The sequence below is a fragment of the Monodon monoceros genome, unplaced genomic scaffold, assembly GCF_005190385.1.
Source record: "Monodon monoceros isolate NGI ecotype Baffin Bay Population unplaced genomic scaffold, NGI_Narwhal_1 Super_Scaffold_6, whole genome shotgun sequence".
Classification (NCBI taxonomy): domain Eukaryota; kingdom Metazoa; phylum Chordata; class Mammalia; order Artiodactyla; family Monodontidae; genus Monodon; species Monodon monoceros.
The window spans coordinates 54,479,279-54,497,118 of NW_021703783.1; the positions used below are offsets into that span (position 1 = coordinate 54,479,279).

A 17,840-nucleotide genomic window follows, 5' to 3' on the forward strand; every position below is an offset into this window, starting at 1 on the left:
TTATTTAAGCTTCACACAAATCAAGGAACAGCCAGAAGAGCCTCCATGGACAATAACGTTATTAGATACTGACTACCTAACATCCAAAGTATTGGGCCAGGTGGACATATATACACTACCAAATGTAAAATAGATAGCTAGTGGGAAGCAGCCGCATAGCACAGGGAGATCAGCTCGGTGCTTTGACCACCTGGAGGGGTGGGATAGGGAGGGTGGGAGGGAGACGCAAGAGGGAGGAGATATGGGGATATATGTATATGTATAGCTGATTCACTTTGTTATAAAGCAGAAACTAACACACCATTGTAAAGCAATTATACTCCAATAAAGATGTTAAAACAAAACAAAATAAAAAAAACAAAGTATTGGGTCAGGAGCAATTTCCCCTCAAAAGAAGTGTATGTTGAATGTCTATGAGCTGTGCACTAATTTCTATAAGGCAAGAGTAGAAATGACTTTAAAGACTTGGTTCTTGTCGTCGCAGAGTTTATAAGCCTGATGGGTCCCACCTGGGAAACCAGAGATTAAGGACTCTTCAGGTAAGAATATTGGTGTACCTGGTTGTTAGTGTGGCTGAGATTAGGAGATTTCACAAAGGCCACTGTAGACTCTCCCAGTAGCTCACAGGGGAACACCACCCAACTCTCCGGCATACTCCTGAAGCCACAGTTGCATACGCTCCTTTCTTGTTGGGATGCTTACCTGCTCACTCAGCTATGAAAACACAACATCTCAAACATAACACAAAGCTTGCTCTTAGGACGAAGATAGTTTTTCTTAAAAGCAATTACTTAAGGCAGAAAGCAGCCATAACTAAACTCTCTTGTGAATATTCTAGAAGGAACATGTTACATTTGTCTGATATTATTCACCATTTTCAACAGCTTATTTTGGTATCTTACATAAGATCATGTACAGTGGCATATAGGTTATAAAAATAATCTTTGGTAAATCTGTTAATAGATCTTTTTATTTCCATTACATAAACCTTTATTTTAAGAGCATTCACCAACAATTTTCTTATTTCATGAATGCAACTATATAGACAACCTTTAAAAAAATAAAAGGCCTCATTTTTGTTGCATACATTTATTCCTAGGGAGCCTCCCTATAAGTGAAGAGTATTCTTTTAGTCAGAAATATTTCCATTGCTAGAAACATTTTTAGAACAGAACAGATTTTTGCTATTATCATGGCTGCATTAAATGTTACCCTGCATTTTAACTAAAATGGCCAAACATTTTCAAAGGCATCATCCACTACAAGAATCTAAGGTAGGGTGTTCAGAATTCCAAACTCAGTTTCATCAAACACCTGGTCAATTCACAAAACTAAATGAATCAATTCAATTGCTTAATCAGCTAAATCATCTGAACCCCCCCCCCCCCGCCAAAGGATAATACGCCCTAATAGAAGCATATGACATCTCCAAAGAACAGTCTGGACATACAGAAGGGATGGCATTTCCTCCTCCTGATGGTGTCTGCTTACAGCCCCCTTTTCAAATATTTTTCCTTCTTTACATCATTTCACTCATTTTCTGCAGTCATGGTTTATAGATTTTTTTCCCTTGATGTGAAACAATCTTTGAATACTTGATATGATTTGAAATCTCAGGTTAAAAATACTCAGCATTTGGGCTGATAACAGCCTTTTCCACTCTGTCTCTTCAGAAATGAGGTACTATTGAATCCTTGCTCACAGCCACTTTGGGGAGGATCAGCCATTCCTGCTTGCCACTGTGTCTTGATGATCAATTACTTTCATTTCTTCAGTGGAATGGAACCTGGAAAGTCCTTGAACTGCTACCTCAAACAAGCAGTTCATTACCTATTTCTTTTTCCCACCAGGGCAGGTTTGGTCTGGCTCACATGTGTGAACTAAAACTCTAGAGCACCCCAGAGTTGGGGCTCAGATTCTATCACTCACTGTCATCCAGATCTGGCAGGCTTATGATTCCAGGATTCCAACCTTAGAGACGCAGAAAGCTAAGTGAATGAGAATTTAGTATATATACGGCTGATAGCTTTCTTGCAAGAAGTAAGGAGAGTGTTTAAATACAAGAACCTAGATCCTGAGACACTAAGAGAATCAGAGTGTGAAGTACAACATGTGAAGTCTAATTTTGTATTGCTGGACATCTGCTTAGTGGTTTCATATTATTTTCACATGTCATGTTGGGCTTTCTTCCAAGATGTAATAAAATTAATTAAAGACCCTCCCAAATAAAACTGTCCCCAATATGCTGTGTGCTGTGGCCATTTGAGTGTTTAAAAGTGAAATCATCATCATCCCTTCTATAATGTGGAGCCTGAAAAGACTATGAAATACCAAAGGGTATGAGGAGATAAGATGAACAGAAAATAAAATCACCTTCTACTAGGAAAGCAAACACATTCAAAAGGGAGAAGGGGAAGAGTAGTGAAAAAGAGGGACTCAGAAGTGTTAAGGGCTGGTGAATTATTTAGGACAAGTATGTGCAGAGCCAGACAGGAAGATGAGCCTTAGAAAAATCTGATTCAAGAGCTGAAAAACTGGCTGCTATCCAGAGAAAACAGAATAATACGAAATTGATTTAATGAGTAGAGATTAAAGGAGTTAATTATAAAGAACTTGGATAAATAATTATTAAGATGCAAGACGGGACCCTTCTGAGATTTGATAGCTCAATAACACTTTGAAGGCTTGATGATTAAAGTGTACTGCACAGGTGCACTGCCAGGATGCCCACCGCGACAGGAAACGGAGTGTTTACCAAGACATAACACATGATGGGATTAAATTAAAATACATCCAATTGAGCCGAATGTCAAGGAAACCTTTTATTCCTCCTCCTAAATTTAATAAATAGATCAACTAGATTATGTATTTAGTCTTTGGTGGTGGTGGAAGGGAAGATAGTGAAATATTTGTTGCTAAGGAGATTTAAAATTAGACAGGTGGAGGGTAGGAATAAATATGTCCTGCATTAGACTAAAAGAACATACAGTTTTCCCTTGTCACGTCCATTTTTATGACTCTGATTCCACCCCAGATATGCCAGGGTATTTACTTTTACAGACGTGTAGGTTTTTTATGGTTTGAATTCTTGATTTGTTCAATTAATTGCTTTCTCTTTTTGGTCCAGCGATTTGCTAGAGAAGCAGCATCAGCTCTTGCCAGTGTGTGGTCCGCAGAAGGCTGCCGCTGCCCTGGTGCTCGGTAACTTCACTGCCTCACTGAGGCCCTCTTTCAGGCTTAACTGAAAATAGTAACAATAACCCCAGCACTATTACTGTGATGCTTTCTCTGTATTAAGTAGAAATGTGTAGTTTCTAGGACAGTGCCTAGCAAGTTGCAGGCACTAGAACTTTTCTGAATAAATGAAAAGCCAAAAATGAATTTCTTTCCATGTTTGAATGTGCTTTGTGCCCAGCGACGTTAGCTTAAAATTCTGTTTTTCTAAATTTCTTGCTTTTTCTTATTAATACAGGGAAAGTTATTCCTAATAGACACCACATCTCATAAATCTCCAACCTTTATTTTCTCCCTGGTGGTACCGCTGCCACACTCACATATATGTTGTTCCTTTTCATTTCTAGAAGAGCCACCTGGTTTCCCGAAACAGGGTCAGAGAGACTAACACTGTCATTTCACACGGGCATTGAGCACAATGATACTGTGAAAACTTGGAATCCTCTTCGCATTCATTCTTATAAAGTTTTTCCCTGTTTCCATAAACTTCAAAGAGCCCTGGAAATTTTTCCAGTTTGGGTGGAGCTTTACTTAACTATAAATAACTCTTTTAGGAATATTTAATGATTTTCCATTACTATGCCAATGACACCCATTATATTACTTATGGGACTCTATAGTATGTAGCAAAAATATACATTTTGAAAAGAAATGTACTGTTTCTGCAAATGAAGCTGTGAGATCAACAACCTTGATTTCTAATTCTTAAGTTTATTTCAGAGAAATTTGTAGTGAGAAAAAGGCAAACATTCCCGACTCATCTCTCGGGTAGCCATGAGGATAACCGTGCAGATGCCTGTCAAATTTTCTCCGGGAAGACCCTCGGAACTGGACCTTGGGGAGGGCAATGCCCACTTTCTGACTCACTGAAACTTGTTATAGTCAAAATAGGCACACACACTGAAGATCAACTTGGTAGAGTATGTAGTGCTTTTTATATTAAATGCAACTGAAGGTGTCTACCCTATATTTTGACCTCAATGATTTACTAAAAAAGGCTTTTGGAAAATTTTTTACTAAGCAACACTGAATTTTTATGTTTTTTAAATTAACGATATATGATGTTTGAGGACATTTCTATAGATATTGATGTTAGGCCCTTTGATAAGGAGTATAATATGCCACCGCAATATTCTTTTAATGGGAAAACCAAGTATGACGGGTGCAATTTTGACTCTTCCAGGAATGCAGCCCCCAAGAAATGAGACAAAGACGAGCATGTGTCCCTTGGGCAACACACACATCCCAGTGTGGGATGCGTGTTCGCACAGCACACTGTGGATGCAGTGAAACAGTTTCCCATCACTATGGATGGCACTTTGCATGTTGACTAGGTTTCCAGTCAGGAGGGCAGATGGCATGCTTCTTCATATGGGGAATTCATCACTTCTGTTTGGGTCGTTCTCTCTCAGGACCCTCAGCCCTGCAGCCTGGACTTGCTCAGCAAGTTACGTGGCCCCTGAGTTGACCACGTTGGCTTGAACCTCAGGCAGGAGAAAGGGGAGAGACTAACCACCTGAGGCACAACCACCGATTTAACCTTTGGTGCTGCTTAATCGCATCTCCCCAGTCCTTTCTTTTGATTGTTATATTTGTCCAAATCGCATTTGGATCATCTTTGGATCCTAAGATTCATGGGACGGCAGTGCAGCCAAGCCCGCTGTACTCCCTGCTCTGTCCAGCCCTGCCCTTTATCCTGTCCAGTAAGGATTAAAACTGGTAAAAACCACGGCCCCACCACAGCAAGCACCTGCGTACACATTTTACCAGTCATCCTGTGATACAGGTTGAATTAGTTTATGTAGAACAAGCCATGAACACTTTAGTGTGGAAAAATAGTATTATATAAAGCTTAATATTAAACATTATGAAAAAATACATATTTACAGAAGAAACTACAAAATACAACTATGTACAATAATATCTGTTACCTTTAAATTACATAAATTCTTTAAAATTCTCCAGATTAATAAATTATACATAGTATCAACAGAAAAAGCTTGCACCTCTGTAGGGCATGAAGCAAGTTTTTAAGAAGAAATCACACAGTGAATAGTTTTGATCCAGGAGATCTCCGGGTGCATTCTCAATGCCTTGAATAACCCGCATCTGAAAGGAAGGACACCAGAATTAGAGGCTGTAGCAGGGTGTGTCACAGTTGTTTCTTCTGTGTATGAAAATGACAAATGGCAAAGACTCACAGAAACGACGGAAACTCAACATGGTGTAGGATGAGACCATGCCAGGCCATCGCATTCAGAACCATAGATTACTAGAACTGGAAAGGACTACCGAGTCCAGTCTATCCCCTCTGGTTTTACAGATGAGCCCACAGACCCAGAGAGGCACAGAAACCCACTCAGGGTTACACGGCTTGTGAATGCTAGTTAGTTCCAGAGCTGTTCCTGAATCCTAATTTTCAGATGCCTGAAGCTAACCATACCATAGTTAGCTTCTTTCAGGAGCACCCAGGATCACACTAAAAAAAGACTCTTAAACAAGTCAAAACAATACAAAGGAACCTCCAAGATCCTCCAGAGCCCCCTCCATCCTGGAGCTTCTTAAAGAATCTGCCATGCAAAAACCTCAGTTTACTATACAGATAAATTAGGGGGTAATTAATTACAAAACAAAAGGATTATCTGATTTACAAAGAACTCCCTTAAAGTAGCAGCCCTCTTATGTATGGGTGCTTTACAGGTTATTAACTATTTTACATACTGGCTAGATGGGTGGGTATAGAGGGTGCAGAGAACTAAATAAAACTGAAGAGCATTTAGAAATGGTGATAAAAGAGCTCTAAAATAATGTTTGTCTCCCCCCCACAAAAAATAAATCTATAGGTGGATATTGGTCCGTGTGGCAAGAAACTGAAACTTATGACAACAGCTACATGAGTGAACATCTTGAAGTGAGCACTCCAGCCCCAGTCAAGCCTTCAGATGACTGTAGCCCTGGCCAATGTCTTGACTGCAACCTCATGAGAGACCCCGGGCCAGATCCACTCAGCTAAGCCCCTCCCAAATTCCTGATCTACAGAAACTATGAGATAATAAACATAGAGGTAAGCTGCTAAGTTTTGGTGTAATTTGTTAGCTGGTAATAAATAATACAATGTAACTTCAAATTTGCAATTAGCCAATGTGCTCAATTAGATCTTAATGATGGTCCTGAGTAGGAAAAGGCAGACCCTTCATGTGTCAATTAACTATTGTCTGATCAAAGCAGTGCCTTACAAAGCTTATACATATTTTTTACTGCATTTGTCATTTAAAAAATGTAACATGCTTGTTCTAGGAAATTTAGAAAAAACATAAAATGGAAGAGAAATCATATATTATTTTACTACTCAGAGAAAGTTATTTAGTATTGTGGTATATTTCTTTCCCCCTTATGTGTTATTTCTGTTTGCTTTACATTCTTCTTTTCTCACTTAACTTATTTATGAGAATATCTATACTGTTATAATATCTTTAAAAATGTCGTTCTTAATGACCGCATCGCGTTCTACTCAGTGGATGCGCTGTGGCGTACTTAGCCCTCCACGGTTAAACGTTCAGATTTTTTCACTCAGACCTTTAACTATGAAAAGCTTCATGCACAAAGCTTTTGCAGTACTTAGGGTGGCAGTAGAAATACTGGGTGAAAAGAACATATTAAGGACCTTGATACACGTGGCCAAGTTCTTCTCCAAAGGGATTTTACAATTTGAACTCCCAGTTGCTATTTCAAAGCATCCTCCTTAGCACTGAGCCTTATCCCTTAGAAATGTTAAGCCGAGTCCTGAGTAGAGGGCACCCCAGACCTAGGAAGAGATACCACGTGAAATCTGTGCTCCGCTATGGGGGCTCTCCTCCCCCACTCTGCCTCTCTTCCCTGTTGCCACTTTGTGAGGGCATTTCCCTCAAGCCTTTGGGTAGAAGAAGAGATGCGCGGTGCACGTTGGAAAAGCTTGAGGTTTTTAATGGTTTCCAGATCCACTGTATTTTGATAAATAAACTTATAAATTAGTGAAGTAAGCTCCTACCTCTGTGATACTCTGGATTCACATTTTCGTAGATTGGAAACAAGGGGTTTTCTTGTTCACTCCGTAGCTTCCTTGCTCTGAGAACATCTCTTACACACTGATGTAGGTATACATACTGACACTATGAAAAAGCAGAAGACATGTCAGAGGAAGGCAAATTTTCAAGCATAAGAAAGACAAGGGGGGGCTTCCCTGGTGGCGCAGTGGTTAAGAATCCGCTTGCCAATGCAGGGTACATGGGTTCGAGCCCTGGTCCGGGAAAATCCCACATGCCGTGGAGCAACTAAGCCCATGCGCCACAACTACTGAGCCTGCGTGCCTAGAGCCCGTGCTCTGCAACAAGAGAAGCCACCGCAATGGGAAGCCCACGCACTGCAACGAAGAGTAGCCCCCACTCACCACAACTAGAGAAAGCCCGTGTGCAGCAATAAAGACCCAATGTAACCAAAAATAAATAAAATAAAATAAATTAAAAAAAAAACGTAAGACAAGGGAGTCTCACCAAACCTCAACAGTAATGGGATTCTATATGGTTAGCAAATTTCTTGATCATCCCTTCACTAATGGTCTCTAGTATGTAGAAGAGTGACTGCTTTCTATTACCACAGAGGATAGAATAATGATAATGGGCAGAGAGGTGGTGTTTATTCATCTTTTTTTCTGTACGTGCGTATTTAGAGAATGTTCTGTGAGGGCCTACAACTATGTCTGGCCATAGTAGGTCCTCCACAAATAGTTATTAAATATACAAATGAATGCCAAAAACTGTGCAATGCATTTTACATAAATTATCTCCTTTGATTATTTTGACAACCTCATATAGTAGATATAATCATCCATATGAGTGGAGACTGAGAGAAGTTAAGTAACTTCTTCAAGGTCACATAGCTGAGAAATGGGACCCTAGGATTTAATCCTGGGTGTGTGAGCCCAAACTTCATGTCTTTTTCACTACACCAGTTTTCTTAGATGAAACCTAATTTCATTGCATTGTTGAATGAGAAAATCATTTCACTGCATACTGTGCTATTTCATTCCCTTTTGAGGGGGAGTATGGTGAGAAAAAGGAGGTGTATACAATAGGTGTGTACATCTTGGTTCTCTCAGCATCTGAGTCTGACTCATGGAAGAACCTCAAATATGTTGGCTGACTGCAGAAAACCACGGAGGCTTACACAGTGAGGATAGACCCACCTGTCAGCTATCTGGAAGCTACTTTTTTTTTTTTTTGCTGTCCCTTTGGAGAAGGTTGTGCTCTCCTTTGTGCAGCTTTTCTTTATTTTAGGAAATGCTTAAATTCTTTACAAATAGAATGATATTTTTATGCATGGTCTGCCGATAATGGCTCTGCTTCAAGAGATGAGAATTCTTTTAGTTCAAATTTCTAAGCTGCTTCGACACCTCTCCTTGGGTCAGAATTTGAGCGAAGAGTTAACCAGATGTAATGTTTAAAATGAGTTATAAAGAACAAGACAAAACTAAATTTCAGCCAAATTTTAAGCTATGAAATCTGGTCACATATCAGAGTTATTTTCATAAAAAGAGTCATGGACTAATTCAGCACACTTTCATTTCGACCTGTATGAAAACAAGTCTATCCTGAATTTTTGAAGCAAGTATTGTAAGCAGAATCTAAATATAATTATGTGTTTGTGTGAGAAAGTGACAAATTTTGTGTTGCTTTGAAGCCTTATCAGACTCTCCTAGATTGGAAAAGCAATTTCTGTCTCCTCTGAATGTCTGTATGACCCATGTACCAGGGCATAGTGATATGGGTCTGGTTGTTGCTGACCTAAGTCACCACTTGGGTGCAGAAGCATCGTGCGTCTTGTCTGTGGTTTAGAAACTAACTACTTTGAAATAGAAACAAGTATAGAAGAGTCAGTGTTTTGGTGACCAAAAGGACACCACAAAGACCTCCACTGACAACAGAAGCTCAGCCATAGGCGGCCAAACTTGTGCATTGGGCCCCCTTCCTTACTACCAACCGAGCTGTCTAATAAGGGAATGAATGTCTGTGTAACCTTAGTGCTCAGCCTTGGGCTCCCTCAGCGACACAGCACTGCTCAGATGAGAGACCCTGGGCTCGCAGTCTGCCACCAGCTGGCCTAGATGGGGATCTCAGTTTCCCCATCTATAAAACAAGGAGAGCAAGGTCTCTTCTACAGCTAACATCTTTTGACTATTAATGGTTTGTATTAGACTTTGTATTGCTGTCAATTAGATGGATATTGAAAAACATTACTAGACCCTATGTTTAAGGTGATCCATGTGGTCAGCTCTGGAGTATTATCAAGGTTTGAGACACAACGGGAGACTATAAAATCTTACCTCATTAATGATCTTTAAAAGTGGACAAGTATTTATTTTTATGGGTTGGCACTGGGCATTGCCCCTGGCTGCATGGTCATCTACTCATTGGACCTCATCATATAGGTCTGGTATAATCATTAGATTAGGATATTTCAAAGAAATCAATCAATCACAAGTGAGGCCTGTGTTAATATTAATAACCACTCTGCATTTCTGCTCACAAACCGAGCTCACTTGTTATGAGTGTTTTATGACACCTTGATCTTGAAAATTCAAGAAGGGTACTCTCCTGAAAATGGTTTTTAGTATAGGCAATCATTTCTGTCATCTTGAAAACAATCTACCAAATTATAGACTGACCCTTCCCTGTTTTCTCCCATCCAAAGCATAATTCATATTTTCAATTCTACTGGGATATTAAATGAGTTTGAGAACTTAGAGTTTGGCTGTGAATGAGCTGTCGTACCTCTATGCTACGTCTTATTAATAAATTCTTCAACAATGATCCACCCTGGGCTTTGAAACCAGTTAAAATTCATTAATTTGCCTTGTCTTAAATATAAATTCTTCTTTTCCCTACAGAATACCCCTTTGAAAATGATTACTACTAAAACCTTCAGATTGTTAATGTGTTCCCACTTTCTTTTTTTTCTTGTGAATTCCTTTATTCTTTATTCACATTTCATCTCTCTTCTTTGTTCTTGGATCTTTAAATCTTAAAGGCAGTTACAATACTTGACCTAGTAATAATGGTAGTTCATGTGCTTTAGTCAAATACTGGGTCTATCCTACTGGTAAGGGCAATACATTGATGGTTTCTTTTGGAAAATATACAGTCAAATCGGAGTGCAAGAAAGCATTAAACTTTAGAATCAAAATCTACCCTGAATTTCTCCCTAGCTTGTGCTTTATTAAAACTTTCCTTTATTATTATTATCTTTTTGTTGTTGTGCTTCTCTCTTTTTTTTTTTTAACATCTTTATTGGAGTATAATTGCTTTACAATGGTGTGTTAGTTTCTGCTGTACAACAAAGTGAATCAGCTATATGTATACATATATCCCCATATCCCTTCCCTCTTGTGCCTCCCTCCCACCCTCCCTATCCCACCCCTCTAGGTGGTCACAAAGCACGGAGCTGATCTCCCTGTGCTACGTGGCTGCTTCCCACTAGCTATCTATTTTACATTTGGTAGTGTGTATATGTCCATGCCACTCTCCCACTTCGTCCCAGCTTACCTTTCCCCCTCCCCGTGTCCTCACGTCCATTCTCTACGTCTGTGTCTTTATTCCTGTCCTGCCCCTAGGTTCATCAGAACCATTTTTTTTTTAGATTCCATATATATATGTTAGCATACGGTATCTGTTTTTCTCTTTCTGACTTACTTCACTCTGTATGACAGACTCTAGGTCCATCCACCTCACTACAAATAACTCAATTTCATTTCTTTTTATGGCTGAGTAATATTCCATTGTATATATGTGCCACATCTTCTTTATCCATTCATCTGTCGATGGACGCTTAGGTTGCTTCCATGTCCTGGCTACTGTAAATAGTGCTGCAATGAACATTGTGGTACATGACTCTTTTTGAATTATGGTTTTCTCAGGGTATATGCCCAGTAGCGGGATTGCTGGGTCATATGGTAGTTCTATTTTTAGTTTTTTAAGGAACCTCCATACTGTTCTCCATAGTGGCTGTATCAATTTACATTCCCACCAACAGTGCAAGAGGGTTCCCTTTTCTCCACACCCTCTCTGGCATTTATTGTTTGTAGGTTTTTTGATAATGGCCATACTGACTGGTGTGAGGTGATACCTCATTGTCCCACTTTATTCTTAACGAAAAGTAGATAAAGTCTAATGTATGAACTTCATGTCAAAAAAGATCATTTTCCTATGTCCAGCAAGCTGGTGAAGCCTTAGTTCCATTCAACTTCACCAATAGCTGTAGTATGAGATAATATTTATAGGATTGTACTTATAGCCTTTCATGGTCTCTGAATGCACAGTTTAGCAGAGGGGCAGGTATGTGGACAAATAACTATAAAGTGATAAACGTAAGACAGAACTGTTTATAAGGCTTCATACATGAGAAGAAGCCATCAGGTTCACTTTGGAGGGAGGAAAATACGGAGCTAGAGAGAAAAGGCGACATTTGTTAAGAATTTGAGCAAAGAAATAGGATATTCCAAATGATGTAAATAACACGAAAGTGCAAATATATTCCGAAAGCTGTGAGAAGTCTAGTGTAGTTAAAATGTAGGGTGCATAGGTCATGGGAAACTCCCAGGACAATCCCCCAAATGAGCACTGAGTCCCATAACATCCCACTGTTTCCTCCTCGTGGGGAGCATATAAGATTGATGGACAGTTACTATCACCTATTGTTCTTTAACAATTTATTGCTCCGTCTGAGTGTCTCTCTCAGAGTCAGGCTGCAAACATGCCCCAAGCCAGGCTAAAAGAAGGAGGGACACACTCAGCAGCTAAAAGAAGGAGGGACACACTCACAAACTCCCTGTCTAATGCCTCCTTGTTTAGAAACCTTTGCTCTTTAATATATTTATCAAAACTTGTGAAGCCCTGCACCCCTTTGTCTCTCAAATAAGGTAGAATAAAGTTGAAGTTGACTCTCTCTGTGGACCCAGAAAAGTAATACAGGGATGTCAGAATGTCCTTTTTCCTTTGCTGGAACCATCACCCACAAGGGCTCAGCTGTGGATCGCACCCCTTTGCACTAACTCTCAAAACCAAGTGAGCGGTGCCGGTTCTGAGCATCTAAGACTGTAGAAGGAGCCCACCTTCAGCAGAGGCTTCAAGCAAGACAGATAATATCTGGATATTGTTTGGGATTTTGTTTGATAGAGAAAAAGGAAAGAGAAAATTTCTATCTTATTGCAATCTTTATTCAGCATGATCAAAAGAATTGTTGATTCTGGCCCAGAGAGGGAAGCCTTCCTTAATTTTGACAGACCCTAAAACAGTGGGGATGGGTGGCGTTATGACACGAAACTGGGGAAATAAGTTGGAACCAGGCTACGAAGAGCTTGAGCTTCATTTTAAAGCAATGAAGAGCTTTCCATGATTTTTATTCAGGGAGTTGACACAGCGAGAGAGCACTTTGGTGGTGGCAGTGGTGATGGAGCTGTTAGGGCAGAAGCGCCACAAGGAGGCTACTGCGAAGGCCCGCTGGGGGTTAGTGAAGAGCTGGGCAAAGGCAGGGGCGAGAGACTAGAACAAGGAGAAAGATGCTTGGTAGAATGTACAGGGCTTAGTCACTGCTCAGATGTAACTATGGGAACTGTGGGAACAGAAGTCAGATCCCCAACCAGGGATCAAACCTGGGCCCCCTGCAATGGAAGCACGGAGTCCTAACCACTGGACTGCCAGGGAAGTCTCTGTTGTTTACGTTTTTAAAGAAAGATAATGAGGGTTTTGAGTTGGAGATGAGATGACTGTAAAGCTTCCTGGTGGAACTGCCCAGGAGGCAGGTACTCAGGTGAATGCTGGGGAAGGAGAATGAGATTTGGGACATGTGAGCATCTACGTGGTTCCCAAAGCCATGGGAGTGGAGGACATCACGAAGAATGAAGATGGAGAGAAAGAAGAGCTGTGCCTTGAGGACAGACCCTCGGGAACTCGAACACTGAAAAGGCAGGCTGAAGAACAAGAACCATAGAATCCGCAGAGGTTAGGAGGAGAAGGGGAAGAGAACAGGGGAAAGAGGAGTTATGTCCAAGGAGGAGGGAAAGCTTTGGCATATCGTGTTGCCCCTGCCCTGGAAGTTAGCCAGTGATATTTACAGTAGGGGGTGCCTACTCTTTGCCAAAATGCGTCTCCAGAGTTCTGAGCAGGTGTACAGAAGTGATACATGGCCCAAGAAGCTCTGACAATAACCAGGGAGCCTGAACCCCACCCCCGCCACACACAGACCCCTTGCGATTATTTATAATGTGATAATCTCCTCTTCTCCAAATTACAAATTAAGTATGGTTTGAGTTTGTGAAAATGAAAACAAATTAGTAATGGAACACTGATGCTGACTTTTTAGCAGCATAATTGTAGGATATTTGTTCATTCATTTAATAGATTAAAAAAATATTGAGGTTGGAGCAAAGGAAAACAAGTTCCTACCCTCTAGGAACTCGTAGTCTTGTGGAAAAAGCTGAAGGAAAACAATGATGATATAGTGTGATATAATTCTACAACCCTTAATTAAAGAACAGAGCTAGACAGTGGTCGTCAGCGGCTGCCAAAACCGTTAAGTGAAAGGCCGATGGGAAATGTTACGGTGGATGACCATTGTCATTTCATCAGCATGGAGAAGAGACACAGACACAGACAGGAAGTGCCTCCTGAAATGATGCAACAGGAAGTACTCAGCACCACCCACGAAGCATGTGGTGGTAAAAAGGAACCCAGACTTCATGAAGCCTCTAGATCTAATGACCCACTGACAAAAATTGTGGGAAATAGAGGAATACATTACCTTACGTTATGAAAAATGGAATACATTATGAGAAAGCAGTCAGCCACATTCAGAACGTGGGAAAATCTATGGAAAATGAACTGATTTCTTTAACAAATAAATGGCACAGAAAACAAATCAGAGGGAGGACTGTTATAGATGAAAAGAAATTTAAAAGAGACTTCAACCAAACGCAATGTATGGACTTTGGATTCTAACGCAAACTAAGTGTAAGAAGCAATTTTTGAGATAATTAGGGATATTTTAACACTGACTAGATATTATATGATATTAAGGGATTATGATTAAAATTGTTAGGTGTGATAATGGTATTGTGGTCATGATTTTTAAAGAGTCCTTAACTGTAAAAAATATATATATATAACTGTAAAAATATATATGTAGTAAAATATATAATATTATTAATAATGCATAATATATAAATATATAAAATATAAAAATATATTATATTAAATATATATGTTTTTAAATACACAGTATTAGTAGGATTTGCTTTAAAATATTTCAGTGAGGTCATGGGCTGGGGGAACAGTGTATGTGGGCTATAAATGCAAAAAGAACACAGGATACTAATAACTGTAGAGACTGGGGTTTGGGTATTGACATTCATTATACTATTTTCCCTAGTTTCATGTATTTTTTTAAAATTTCATAATAAAATATTTAAAATTTTATTATGGAATTGGGGATAGAGGGTCCTGGGTGTGGGCCCTGCCTGTATGAGGCAATGACTCATATGTGTAACAGAATATGAGGATCTGCAGGATATTAATATGTGCTATACAACAAGGGGATCCAGGGGCTTCCCTGGTAGCACAGTGGTTGGGAATCTGCCTGCCAATGCAGGGGACACGGGTTCGAGCCCTGGTCCGGGAAGATCCAACATGCCACAGAGCAACTAAGCCCATACACCACAACTACTGAGCCTGCGTTCTAGAGCCCGAGAGCCGCAACTACTGAAGCCCCCGCGCCTAGAGCCCATGCTCTGCAACAAGAGAGAAGCCACCGCAATGAGAAGCCCGTGCAACGCAACGAAGAGTAGCCCCCGCTCGCCGAAACTAGAGAAAGCCTGCGCACAGCAACAAAGACCCAACGCAGCCAAAAACAAATATAAATAAATAAATAAATTTATTTTTTTAAAAAAAGAAGGGAATCTTGGGGGGGTCAAAGCAGTTTCAGCAATAGTGGGCTCAACCAAGCTCGAGGGGAGTCTTTGCTGCAGGACATCTCCGTTTTGTGGAGCAAGGCCACCTGCACAACTTTCATGTATCCTGTGACTCTAACAGGGGACATGGTAGCATGTAGAACTTTTCACCTTTTTGACCATAGGCAATTTTTTTTTTTAATAGAGGACTTTGCAGAGCTACTTGGGAAACACAAGGGCAAGAGAACTTGGGCCTGGTAAGGCAATGATACAGAGGAATGACAGGCTTGGTCTCTCTGGGGACATAGATTTGACTCTGAGGCTGTGGGGCAGGGCACGTGGGGCTTAGGGCTTGTGATTCTCTAGAACAGGGTTCAAGTCCCAGCTCAGCCACTTCATAACTGTGCAAAGCCCTTTAGCCTCTCAACTTCAGTTTTCTAGCCTGGAAATGGAAAATAATACTCCTCTCATCTGTTTTGTTTTTTTTTTTTTGGTGAAAACTTAATGAGATAACATGTTCAGAAATGCCCTGCAAATGTCAAAGGACTGTATAAATGGAAGCATTTATCCTTCACAATTAATGTACACTCCTTGGTGTGGGGTTGCAGCTGGGGTGGGCTGAAGGAGAGAAGAGATTAGAATCTGTTTCCTCTTTACTAACTGAAGTTCTTGCGCTCAATCACCAGCCTATCTTAAAATGACCTTCATGATGAGCTAGCTGAACTTTCCCCATGTTAATGCATTGATTAAAAAAAAAAATCCATTTTTCTTCCTACCCACCTAAAGAAGATGGGCAACCAGTTCAGTAAAGATAAGAATATACATCATCCTCAAGGTCACTGAAATTTGTTTCAAAATAAAAAGTCCCAGAAAACATCAATATTCAATTCTCTTTCTTCTCCTAAAGAGTCATAGTTCTTTCCCCTTATCAGATTAAAACCCTGGACATTTTAGAGGAGGGAGACAGACAGGCTGGTCTGTGTCCTTCAGCCGAACTCTTACCTCAGTCTGGACCATGTGAACCCTGTGAAGTCTTAGGTCATGCACTGCTCCATAAATGTCCACAGAATCTTTGGAATCTAATTGCTGGAGGATTCGGTCCAATGCGATAAAGGTTCCAGTCCTACCCACACCGGCACTAGAAGAGAGCGTAAAGAAAGACTGAGCCTTTTTAATTAAACTGGCCTTTCTGGACTGCATCCAGAGACTCTAGCACAATCTTTCCTTTCCCTTCCAAGTTAGAGGAGACTACAGGAATACTTTTTTCTCTCAATGTGCTCTCTCAAAGAAATATAACCCAAGGCTCTGGCCTTCCATCTTTCCTCCTTCCTTCCTCCATCTTCCCACCCTGTCAGAGGTAAGGACTTGCTGTGTATCATTTCCATGCATGCTTTCATACTCTTCCTATATTCATGTAAATCCACACACAATATATTCTTTCAGTGTGTTTTCAAAATTTACTAAAATGGTAACATGTTTTATGTATTCTTTTGCCAACATTTCTATTGAATATTTTTTTGAAATTTGTCTACATTGTTAATGTAGATCTAATTTCTTTTGTAGAGTTCATAAACCACCATTAATCCATCCCCTACTGATAGACAGTGAGATCAGTTTTAGTTTTTCTCTATTAGAAACTGTGTTGCAGTGAACATCATTGTGCACGTGTGTGGGGATTTCTCAAGGGTTGATATGTAGAAGCAGAACTGCTGGATCATAGCAATATGAACACCTTCAGCTTTACCAGGGATTGTCAAATTGCTCCCTAAAGTGATGGCACAACCTGGGGATTTTTGATGCACATATTTTAAGATAAAGAAGAACAGTTTTTCAGTGGTATTGGGTGAAAATGCCCGCCATTCTTTAGAAAGCAGGAAGCTCTTGAGAGCCTCACGTTCCTATTAAAAGCATCAGGGTTCCAATGACATATAAAAGCTGGGTTCCTAGGGTGCTGGGCAGATTTGGAGAAAATGAGTACATTTGACATTTCTCTTACTGTAGCAGTTCCCTGCTCTTTATTTATTAGTGCCATTCAGTTAGGGCTATCAGAGTGTTTCTGCAAACATTAATTAGCTAAACACCAGGCTCCCCAGGGAGAAAGACAGTGACAGACTGCTTGTTAGCTTGATTTTTATGGACGTACAGACTGAAGCAAAGACAAGTCAAGAGAGAACAGAAATTTAAGAGCAAAATTGGGTTGCCACATGTGGCAAGTACCACTTGACTTGGCAGGAAGTCTAGAGCAGGGATCCTGAAGGCTGGTTAGGTTTTACACAGGTGGAGGAGAGCGAGAAGGCCATTCCAGGAGTAAGAATGGTAACAGGCAAGGATGAGTGTGAGCTGTCTCCTCCCCGGCTACAGTGGGACGGGAGTCTCTGGGCATTTGGATAGGGGGGTGAGATGGGGCCTAATTATGGGGGACCTGGCAGTCACAGAAGAACTTTGCATTTGCTGTAGTAGAAAAAAGAGGGAGAGAAAGATGGAGAGTGACGGGTGAGAGACAGTGCAAAGGAATAAGGCTGGAGAGGAGTGGGTGGAAGAGGGTGGAAGAACATCCCCTGGGCCTCTGTAGACTGGTTGGGTAGACAAATCCTCCAGCCACTAGATTCTTCAGGCTTACACCCTTATTTCT

At 40.5% G+C, this 17,840-nt stretch overlaps 1 protein-coding gene across 2 annotated transcripts in view; it reads right to left on the reverse strand.

Moving 5' to 3' along the window:
- Nucleotides 1–254: 254 nt before the first annotated feature.
- PTPRB (protein tyrosine phosphatase receptor type B) overlaps nucleotides 255–17,840 on the reverse strand; it is a 116,127-nt gene continuing 98,541 nt past the window's right edge. Inside the window, exons 30-32 of one of the 2 annotated variants that reach the window (XM_029205019.1) lie at nucleotides 16,211–16,346; nucleotides 7,262–7,382; nucleotides 255–5,343 (exon numbers count right to left, since the gene is read on the reverse strand). In XM_029205019.1, the coding sequence (XP_029060852.1) occupies nucleotides 5,321–5,343; nucleotides 7,262–7,382; nucleotides 16,211–16,346 (280 nt within the window). In that variant the 3' untranslated portion in view covers nucleotides 255–5,320. The remainder of the gene's footprint in view (nucleotides 5,344–7,261; nucleotides 7,383–16,210; nucleotides 16,347–17,840) is intronic. The other variant, XM_029205018.1, reaches the window with a different exon arrangement.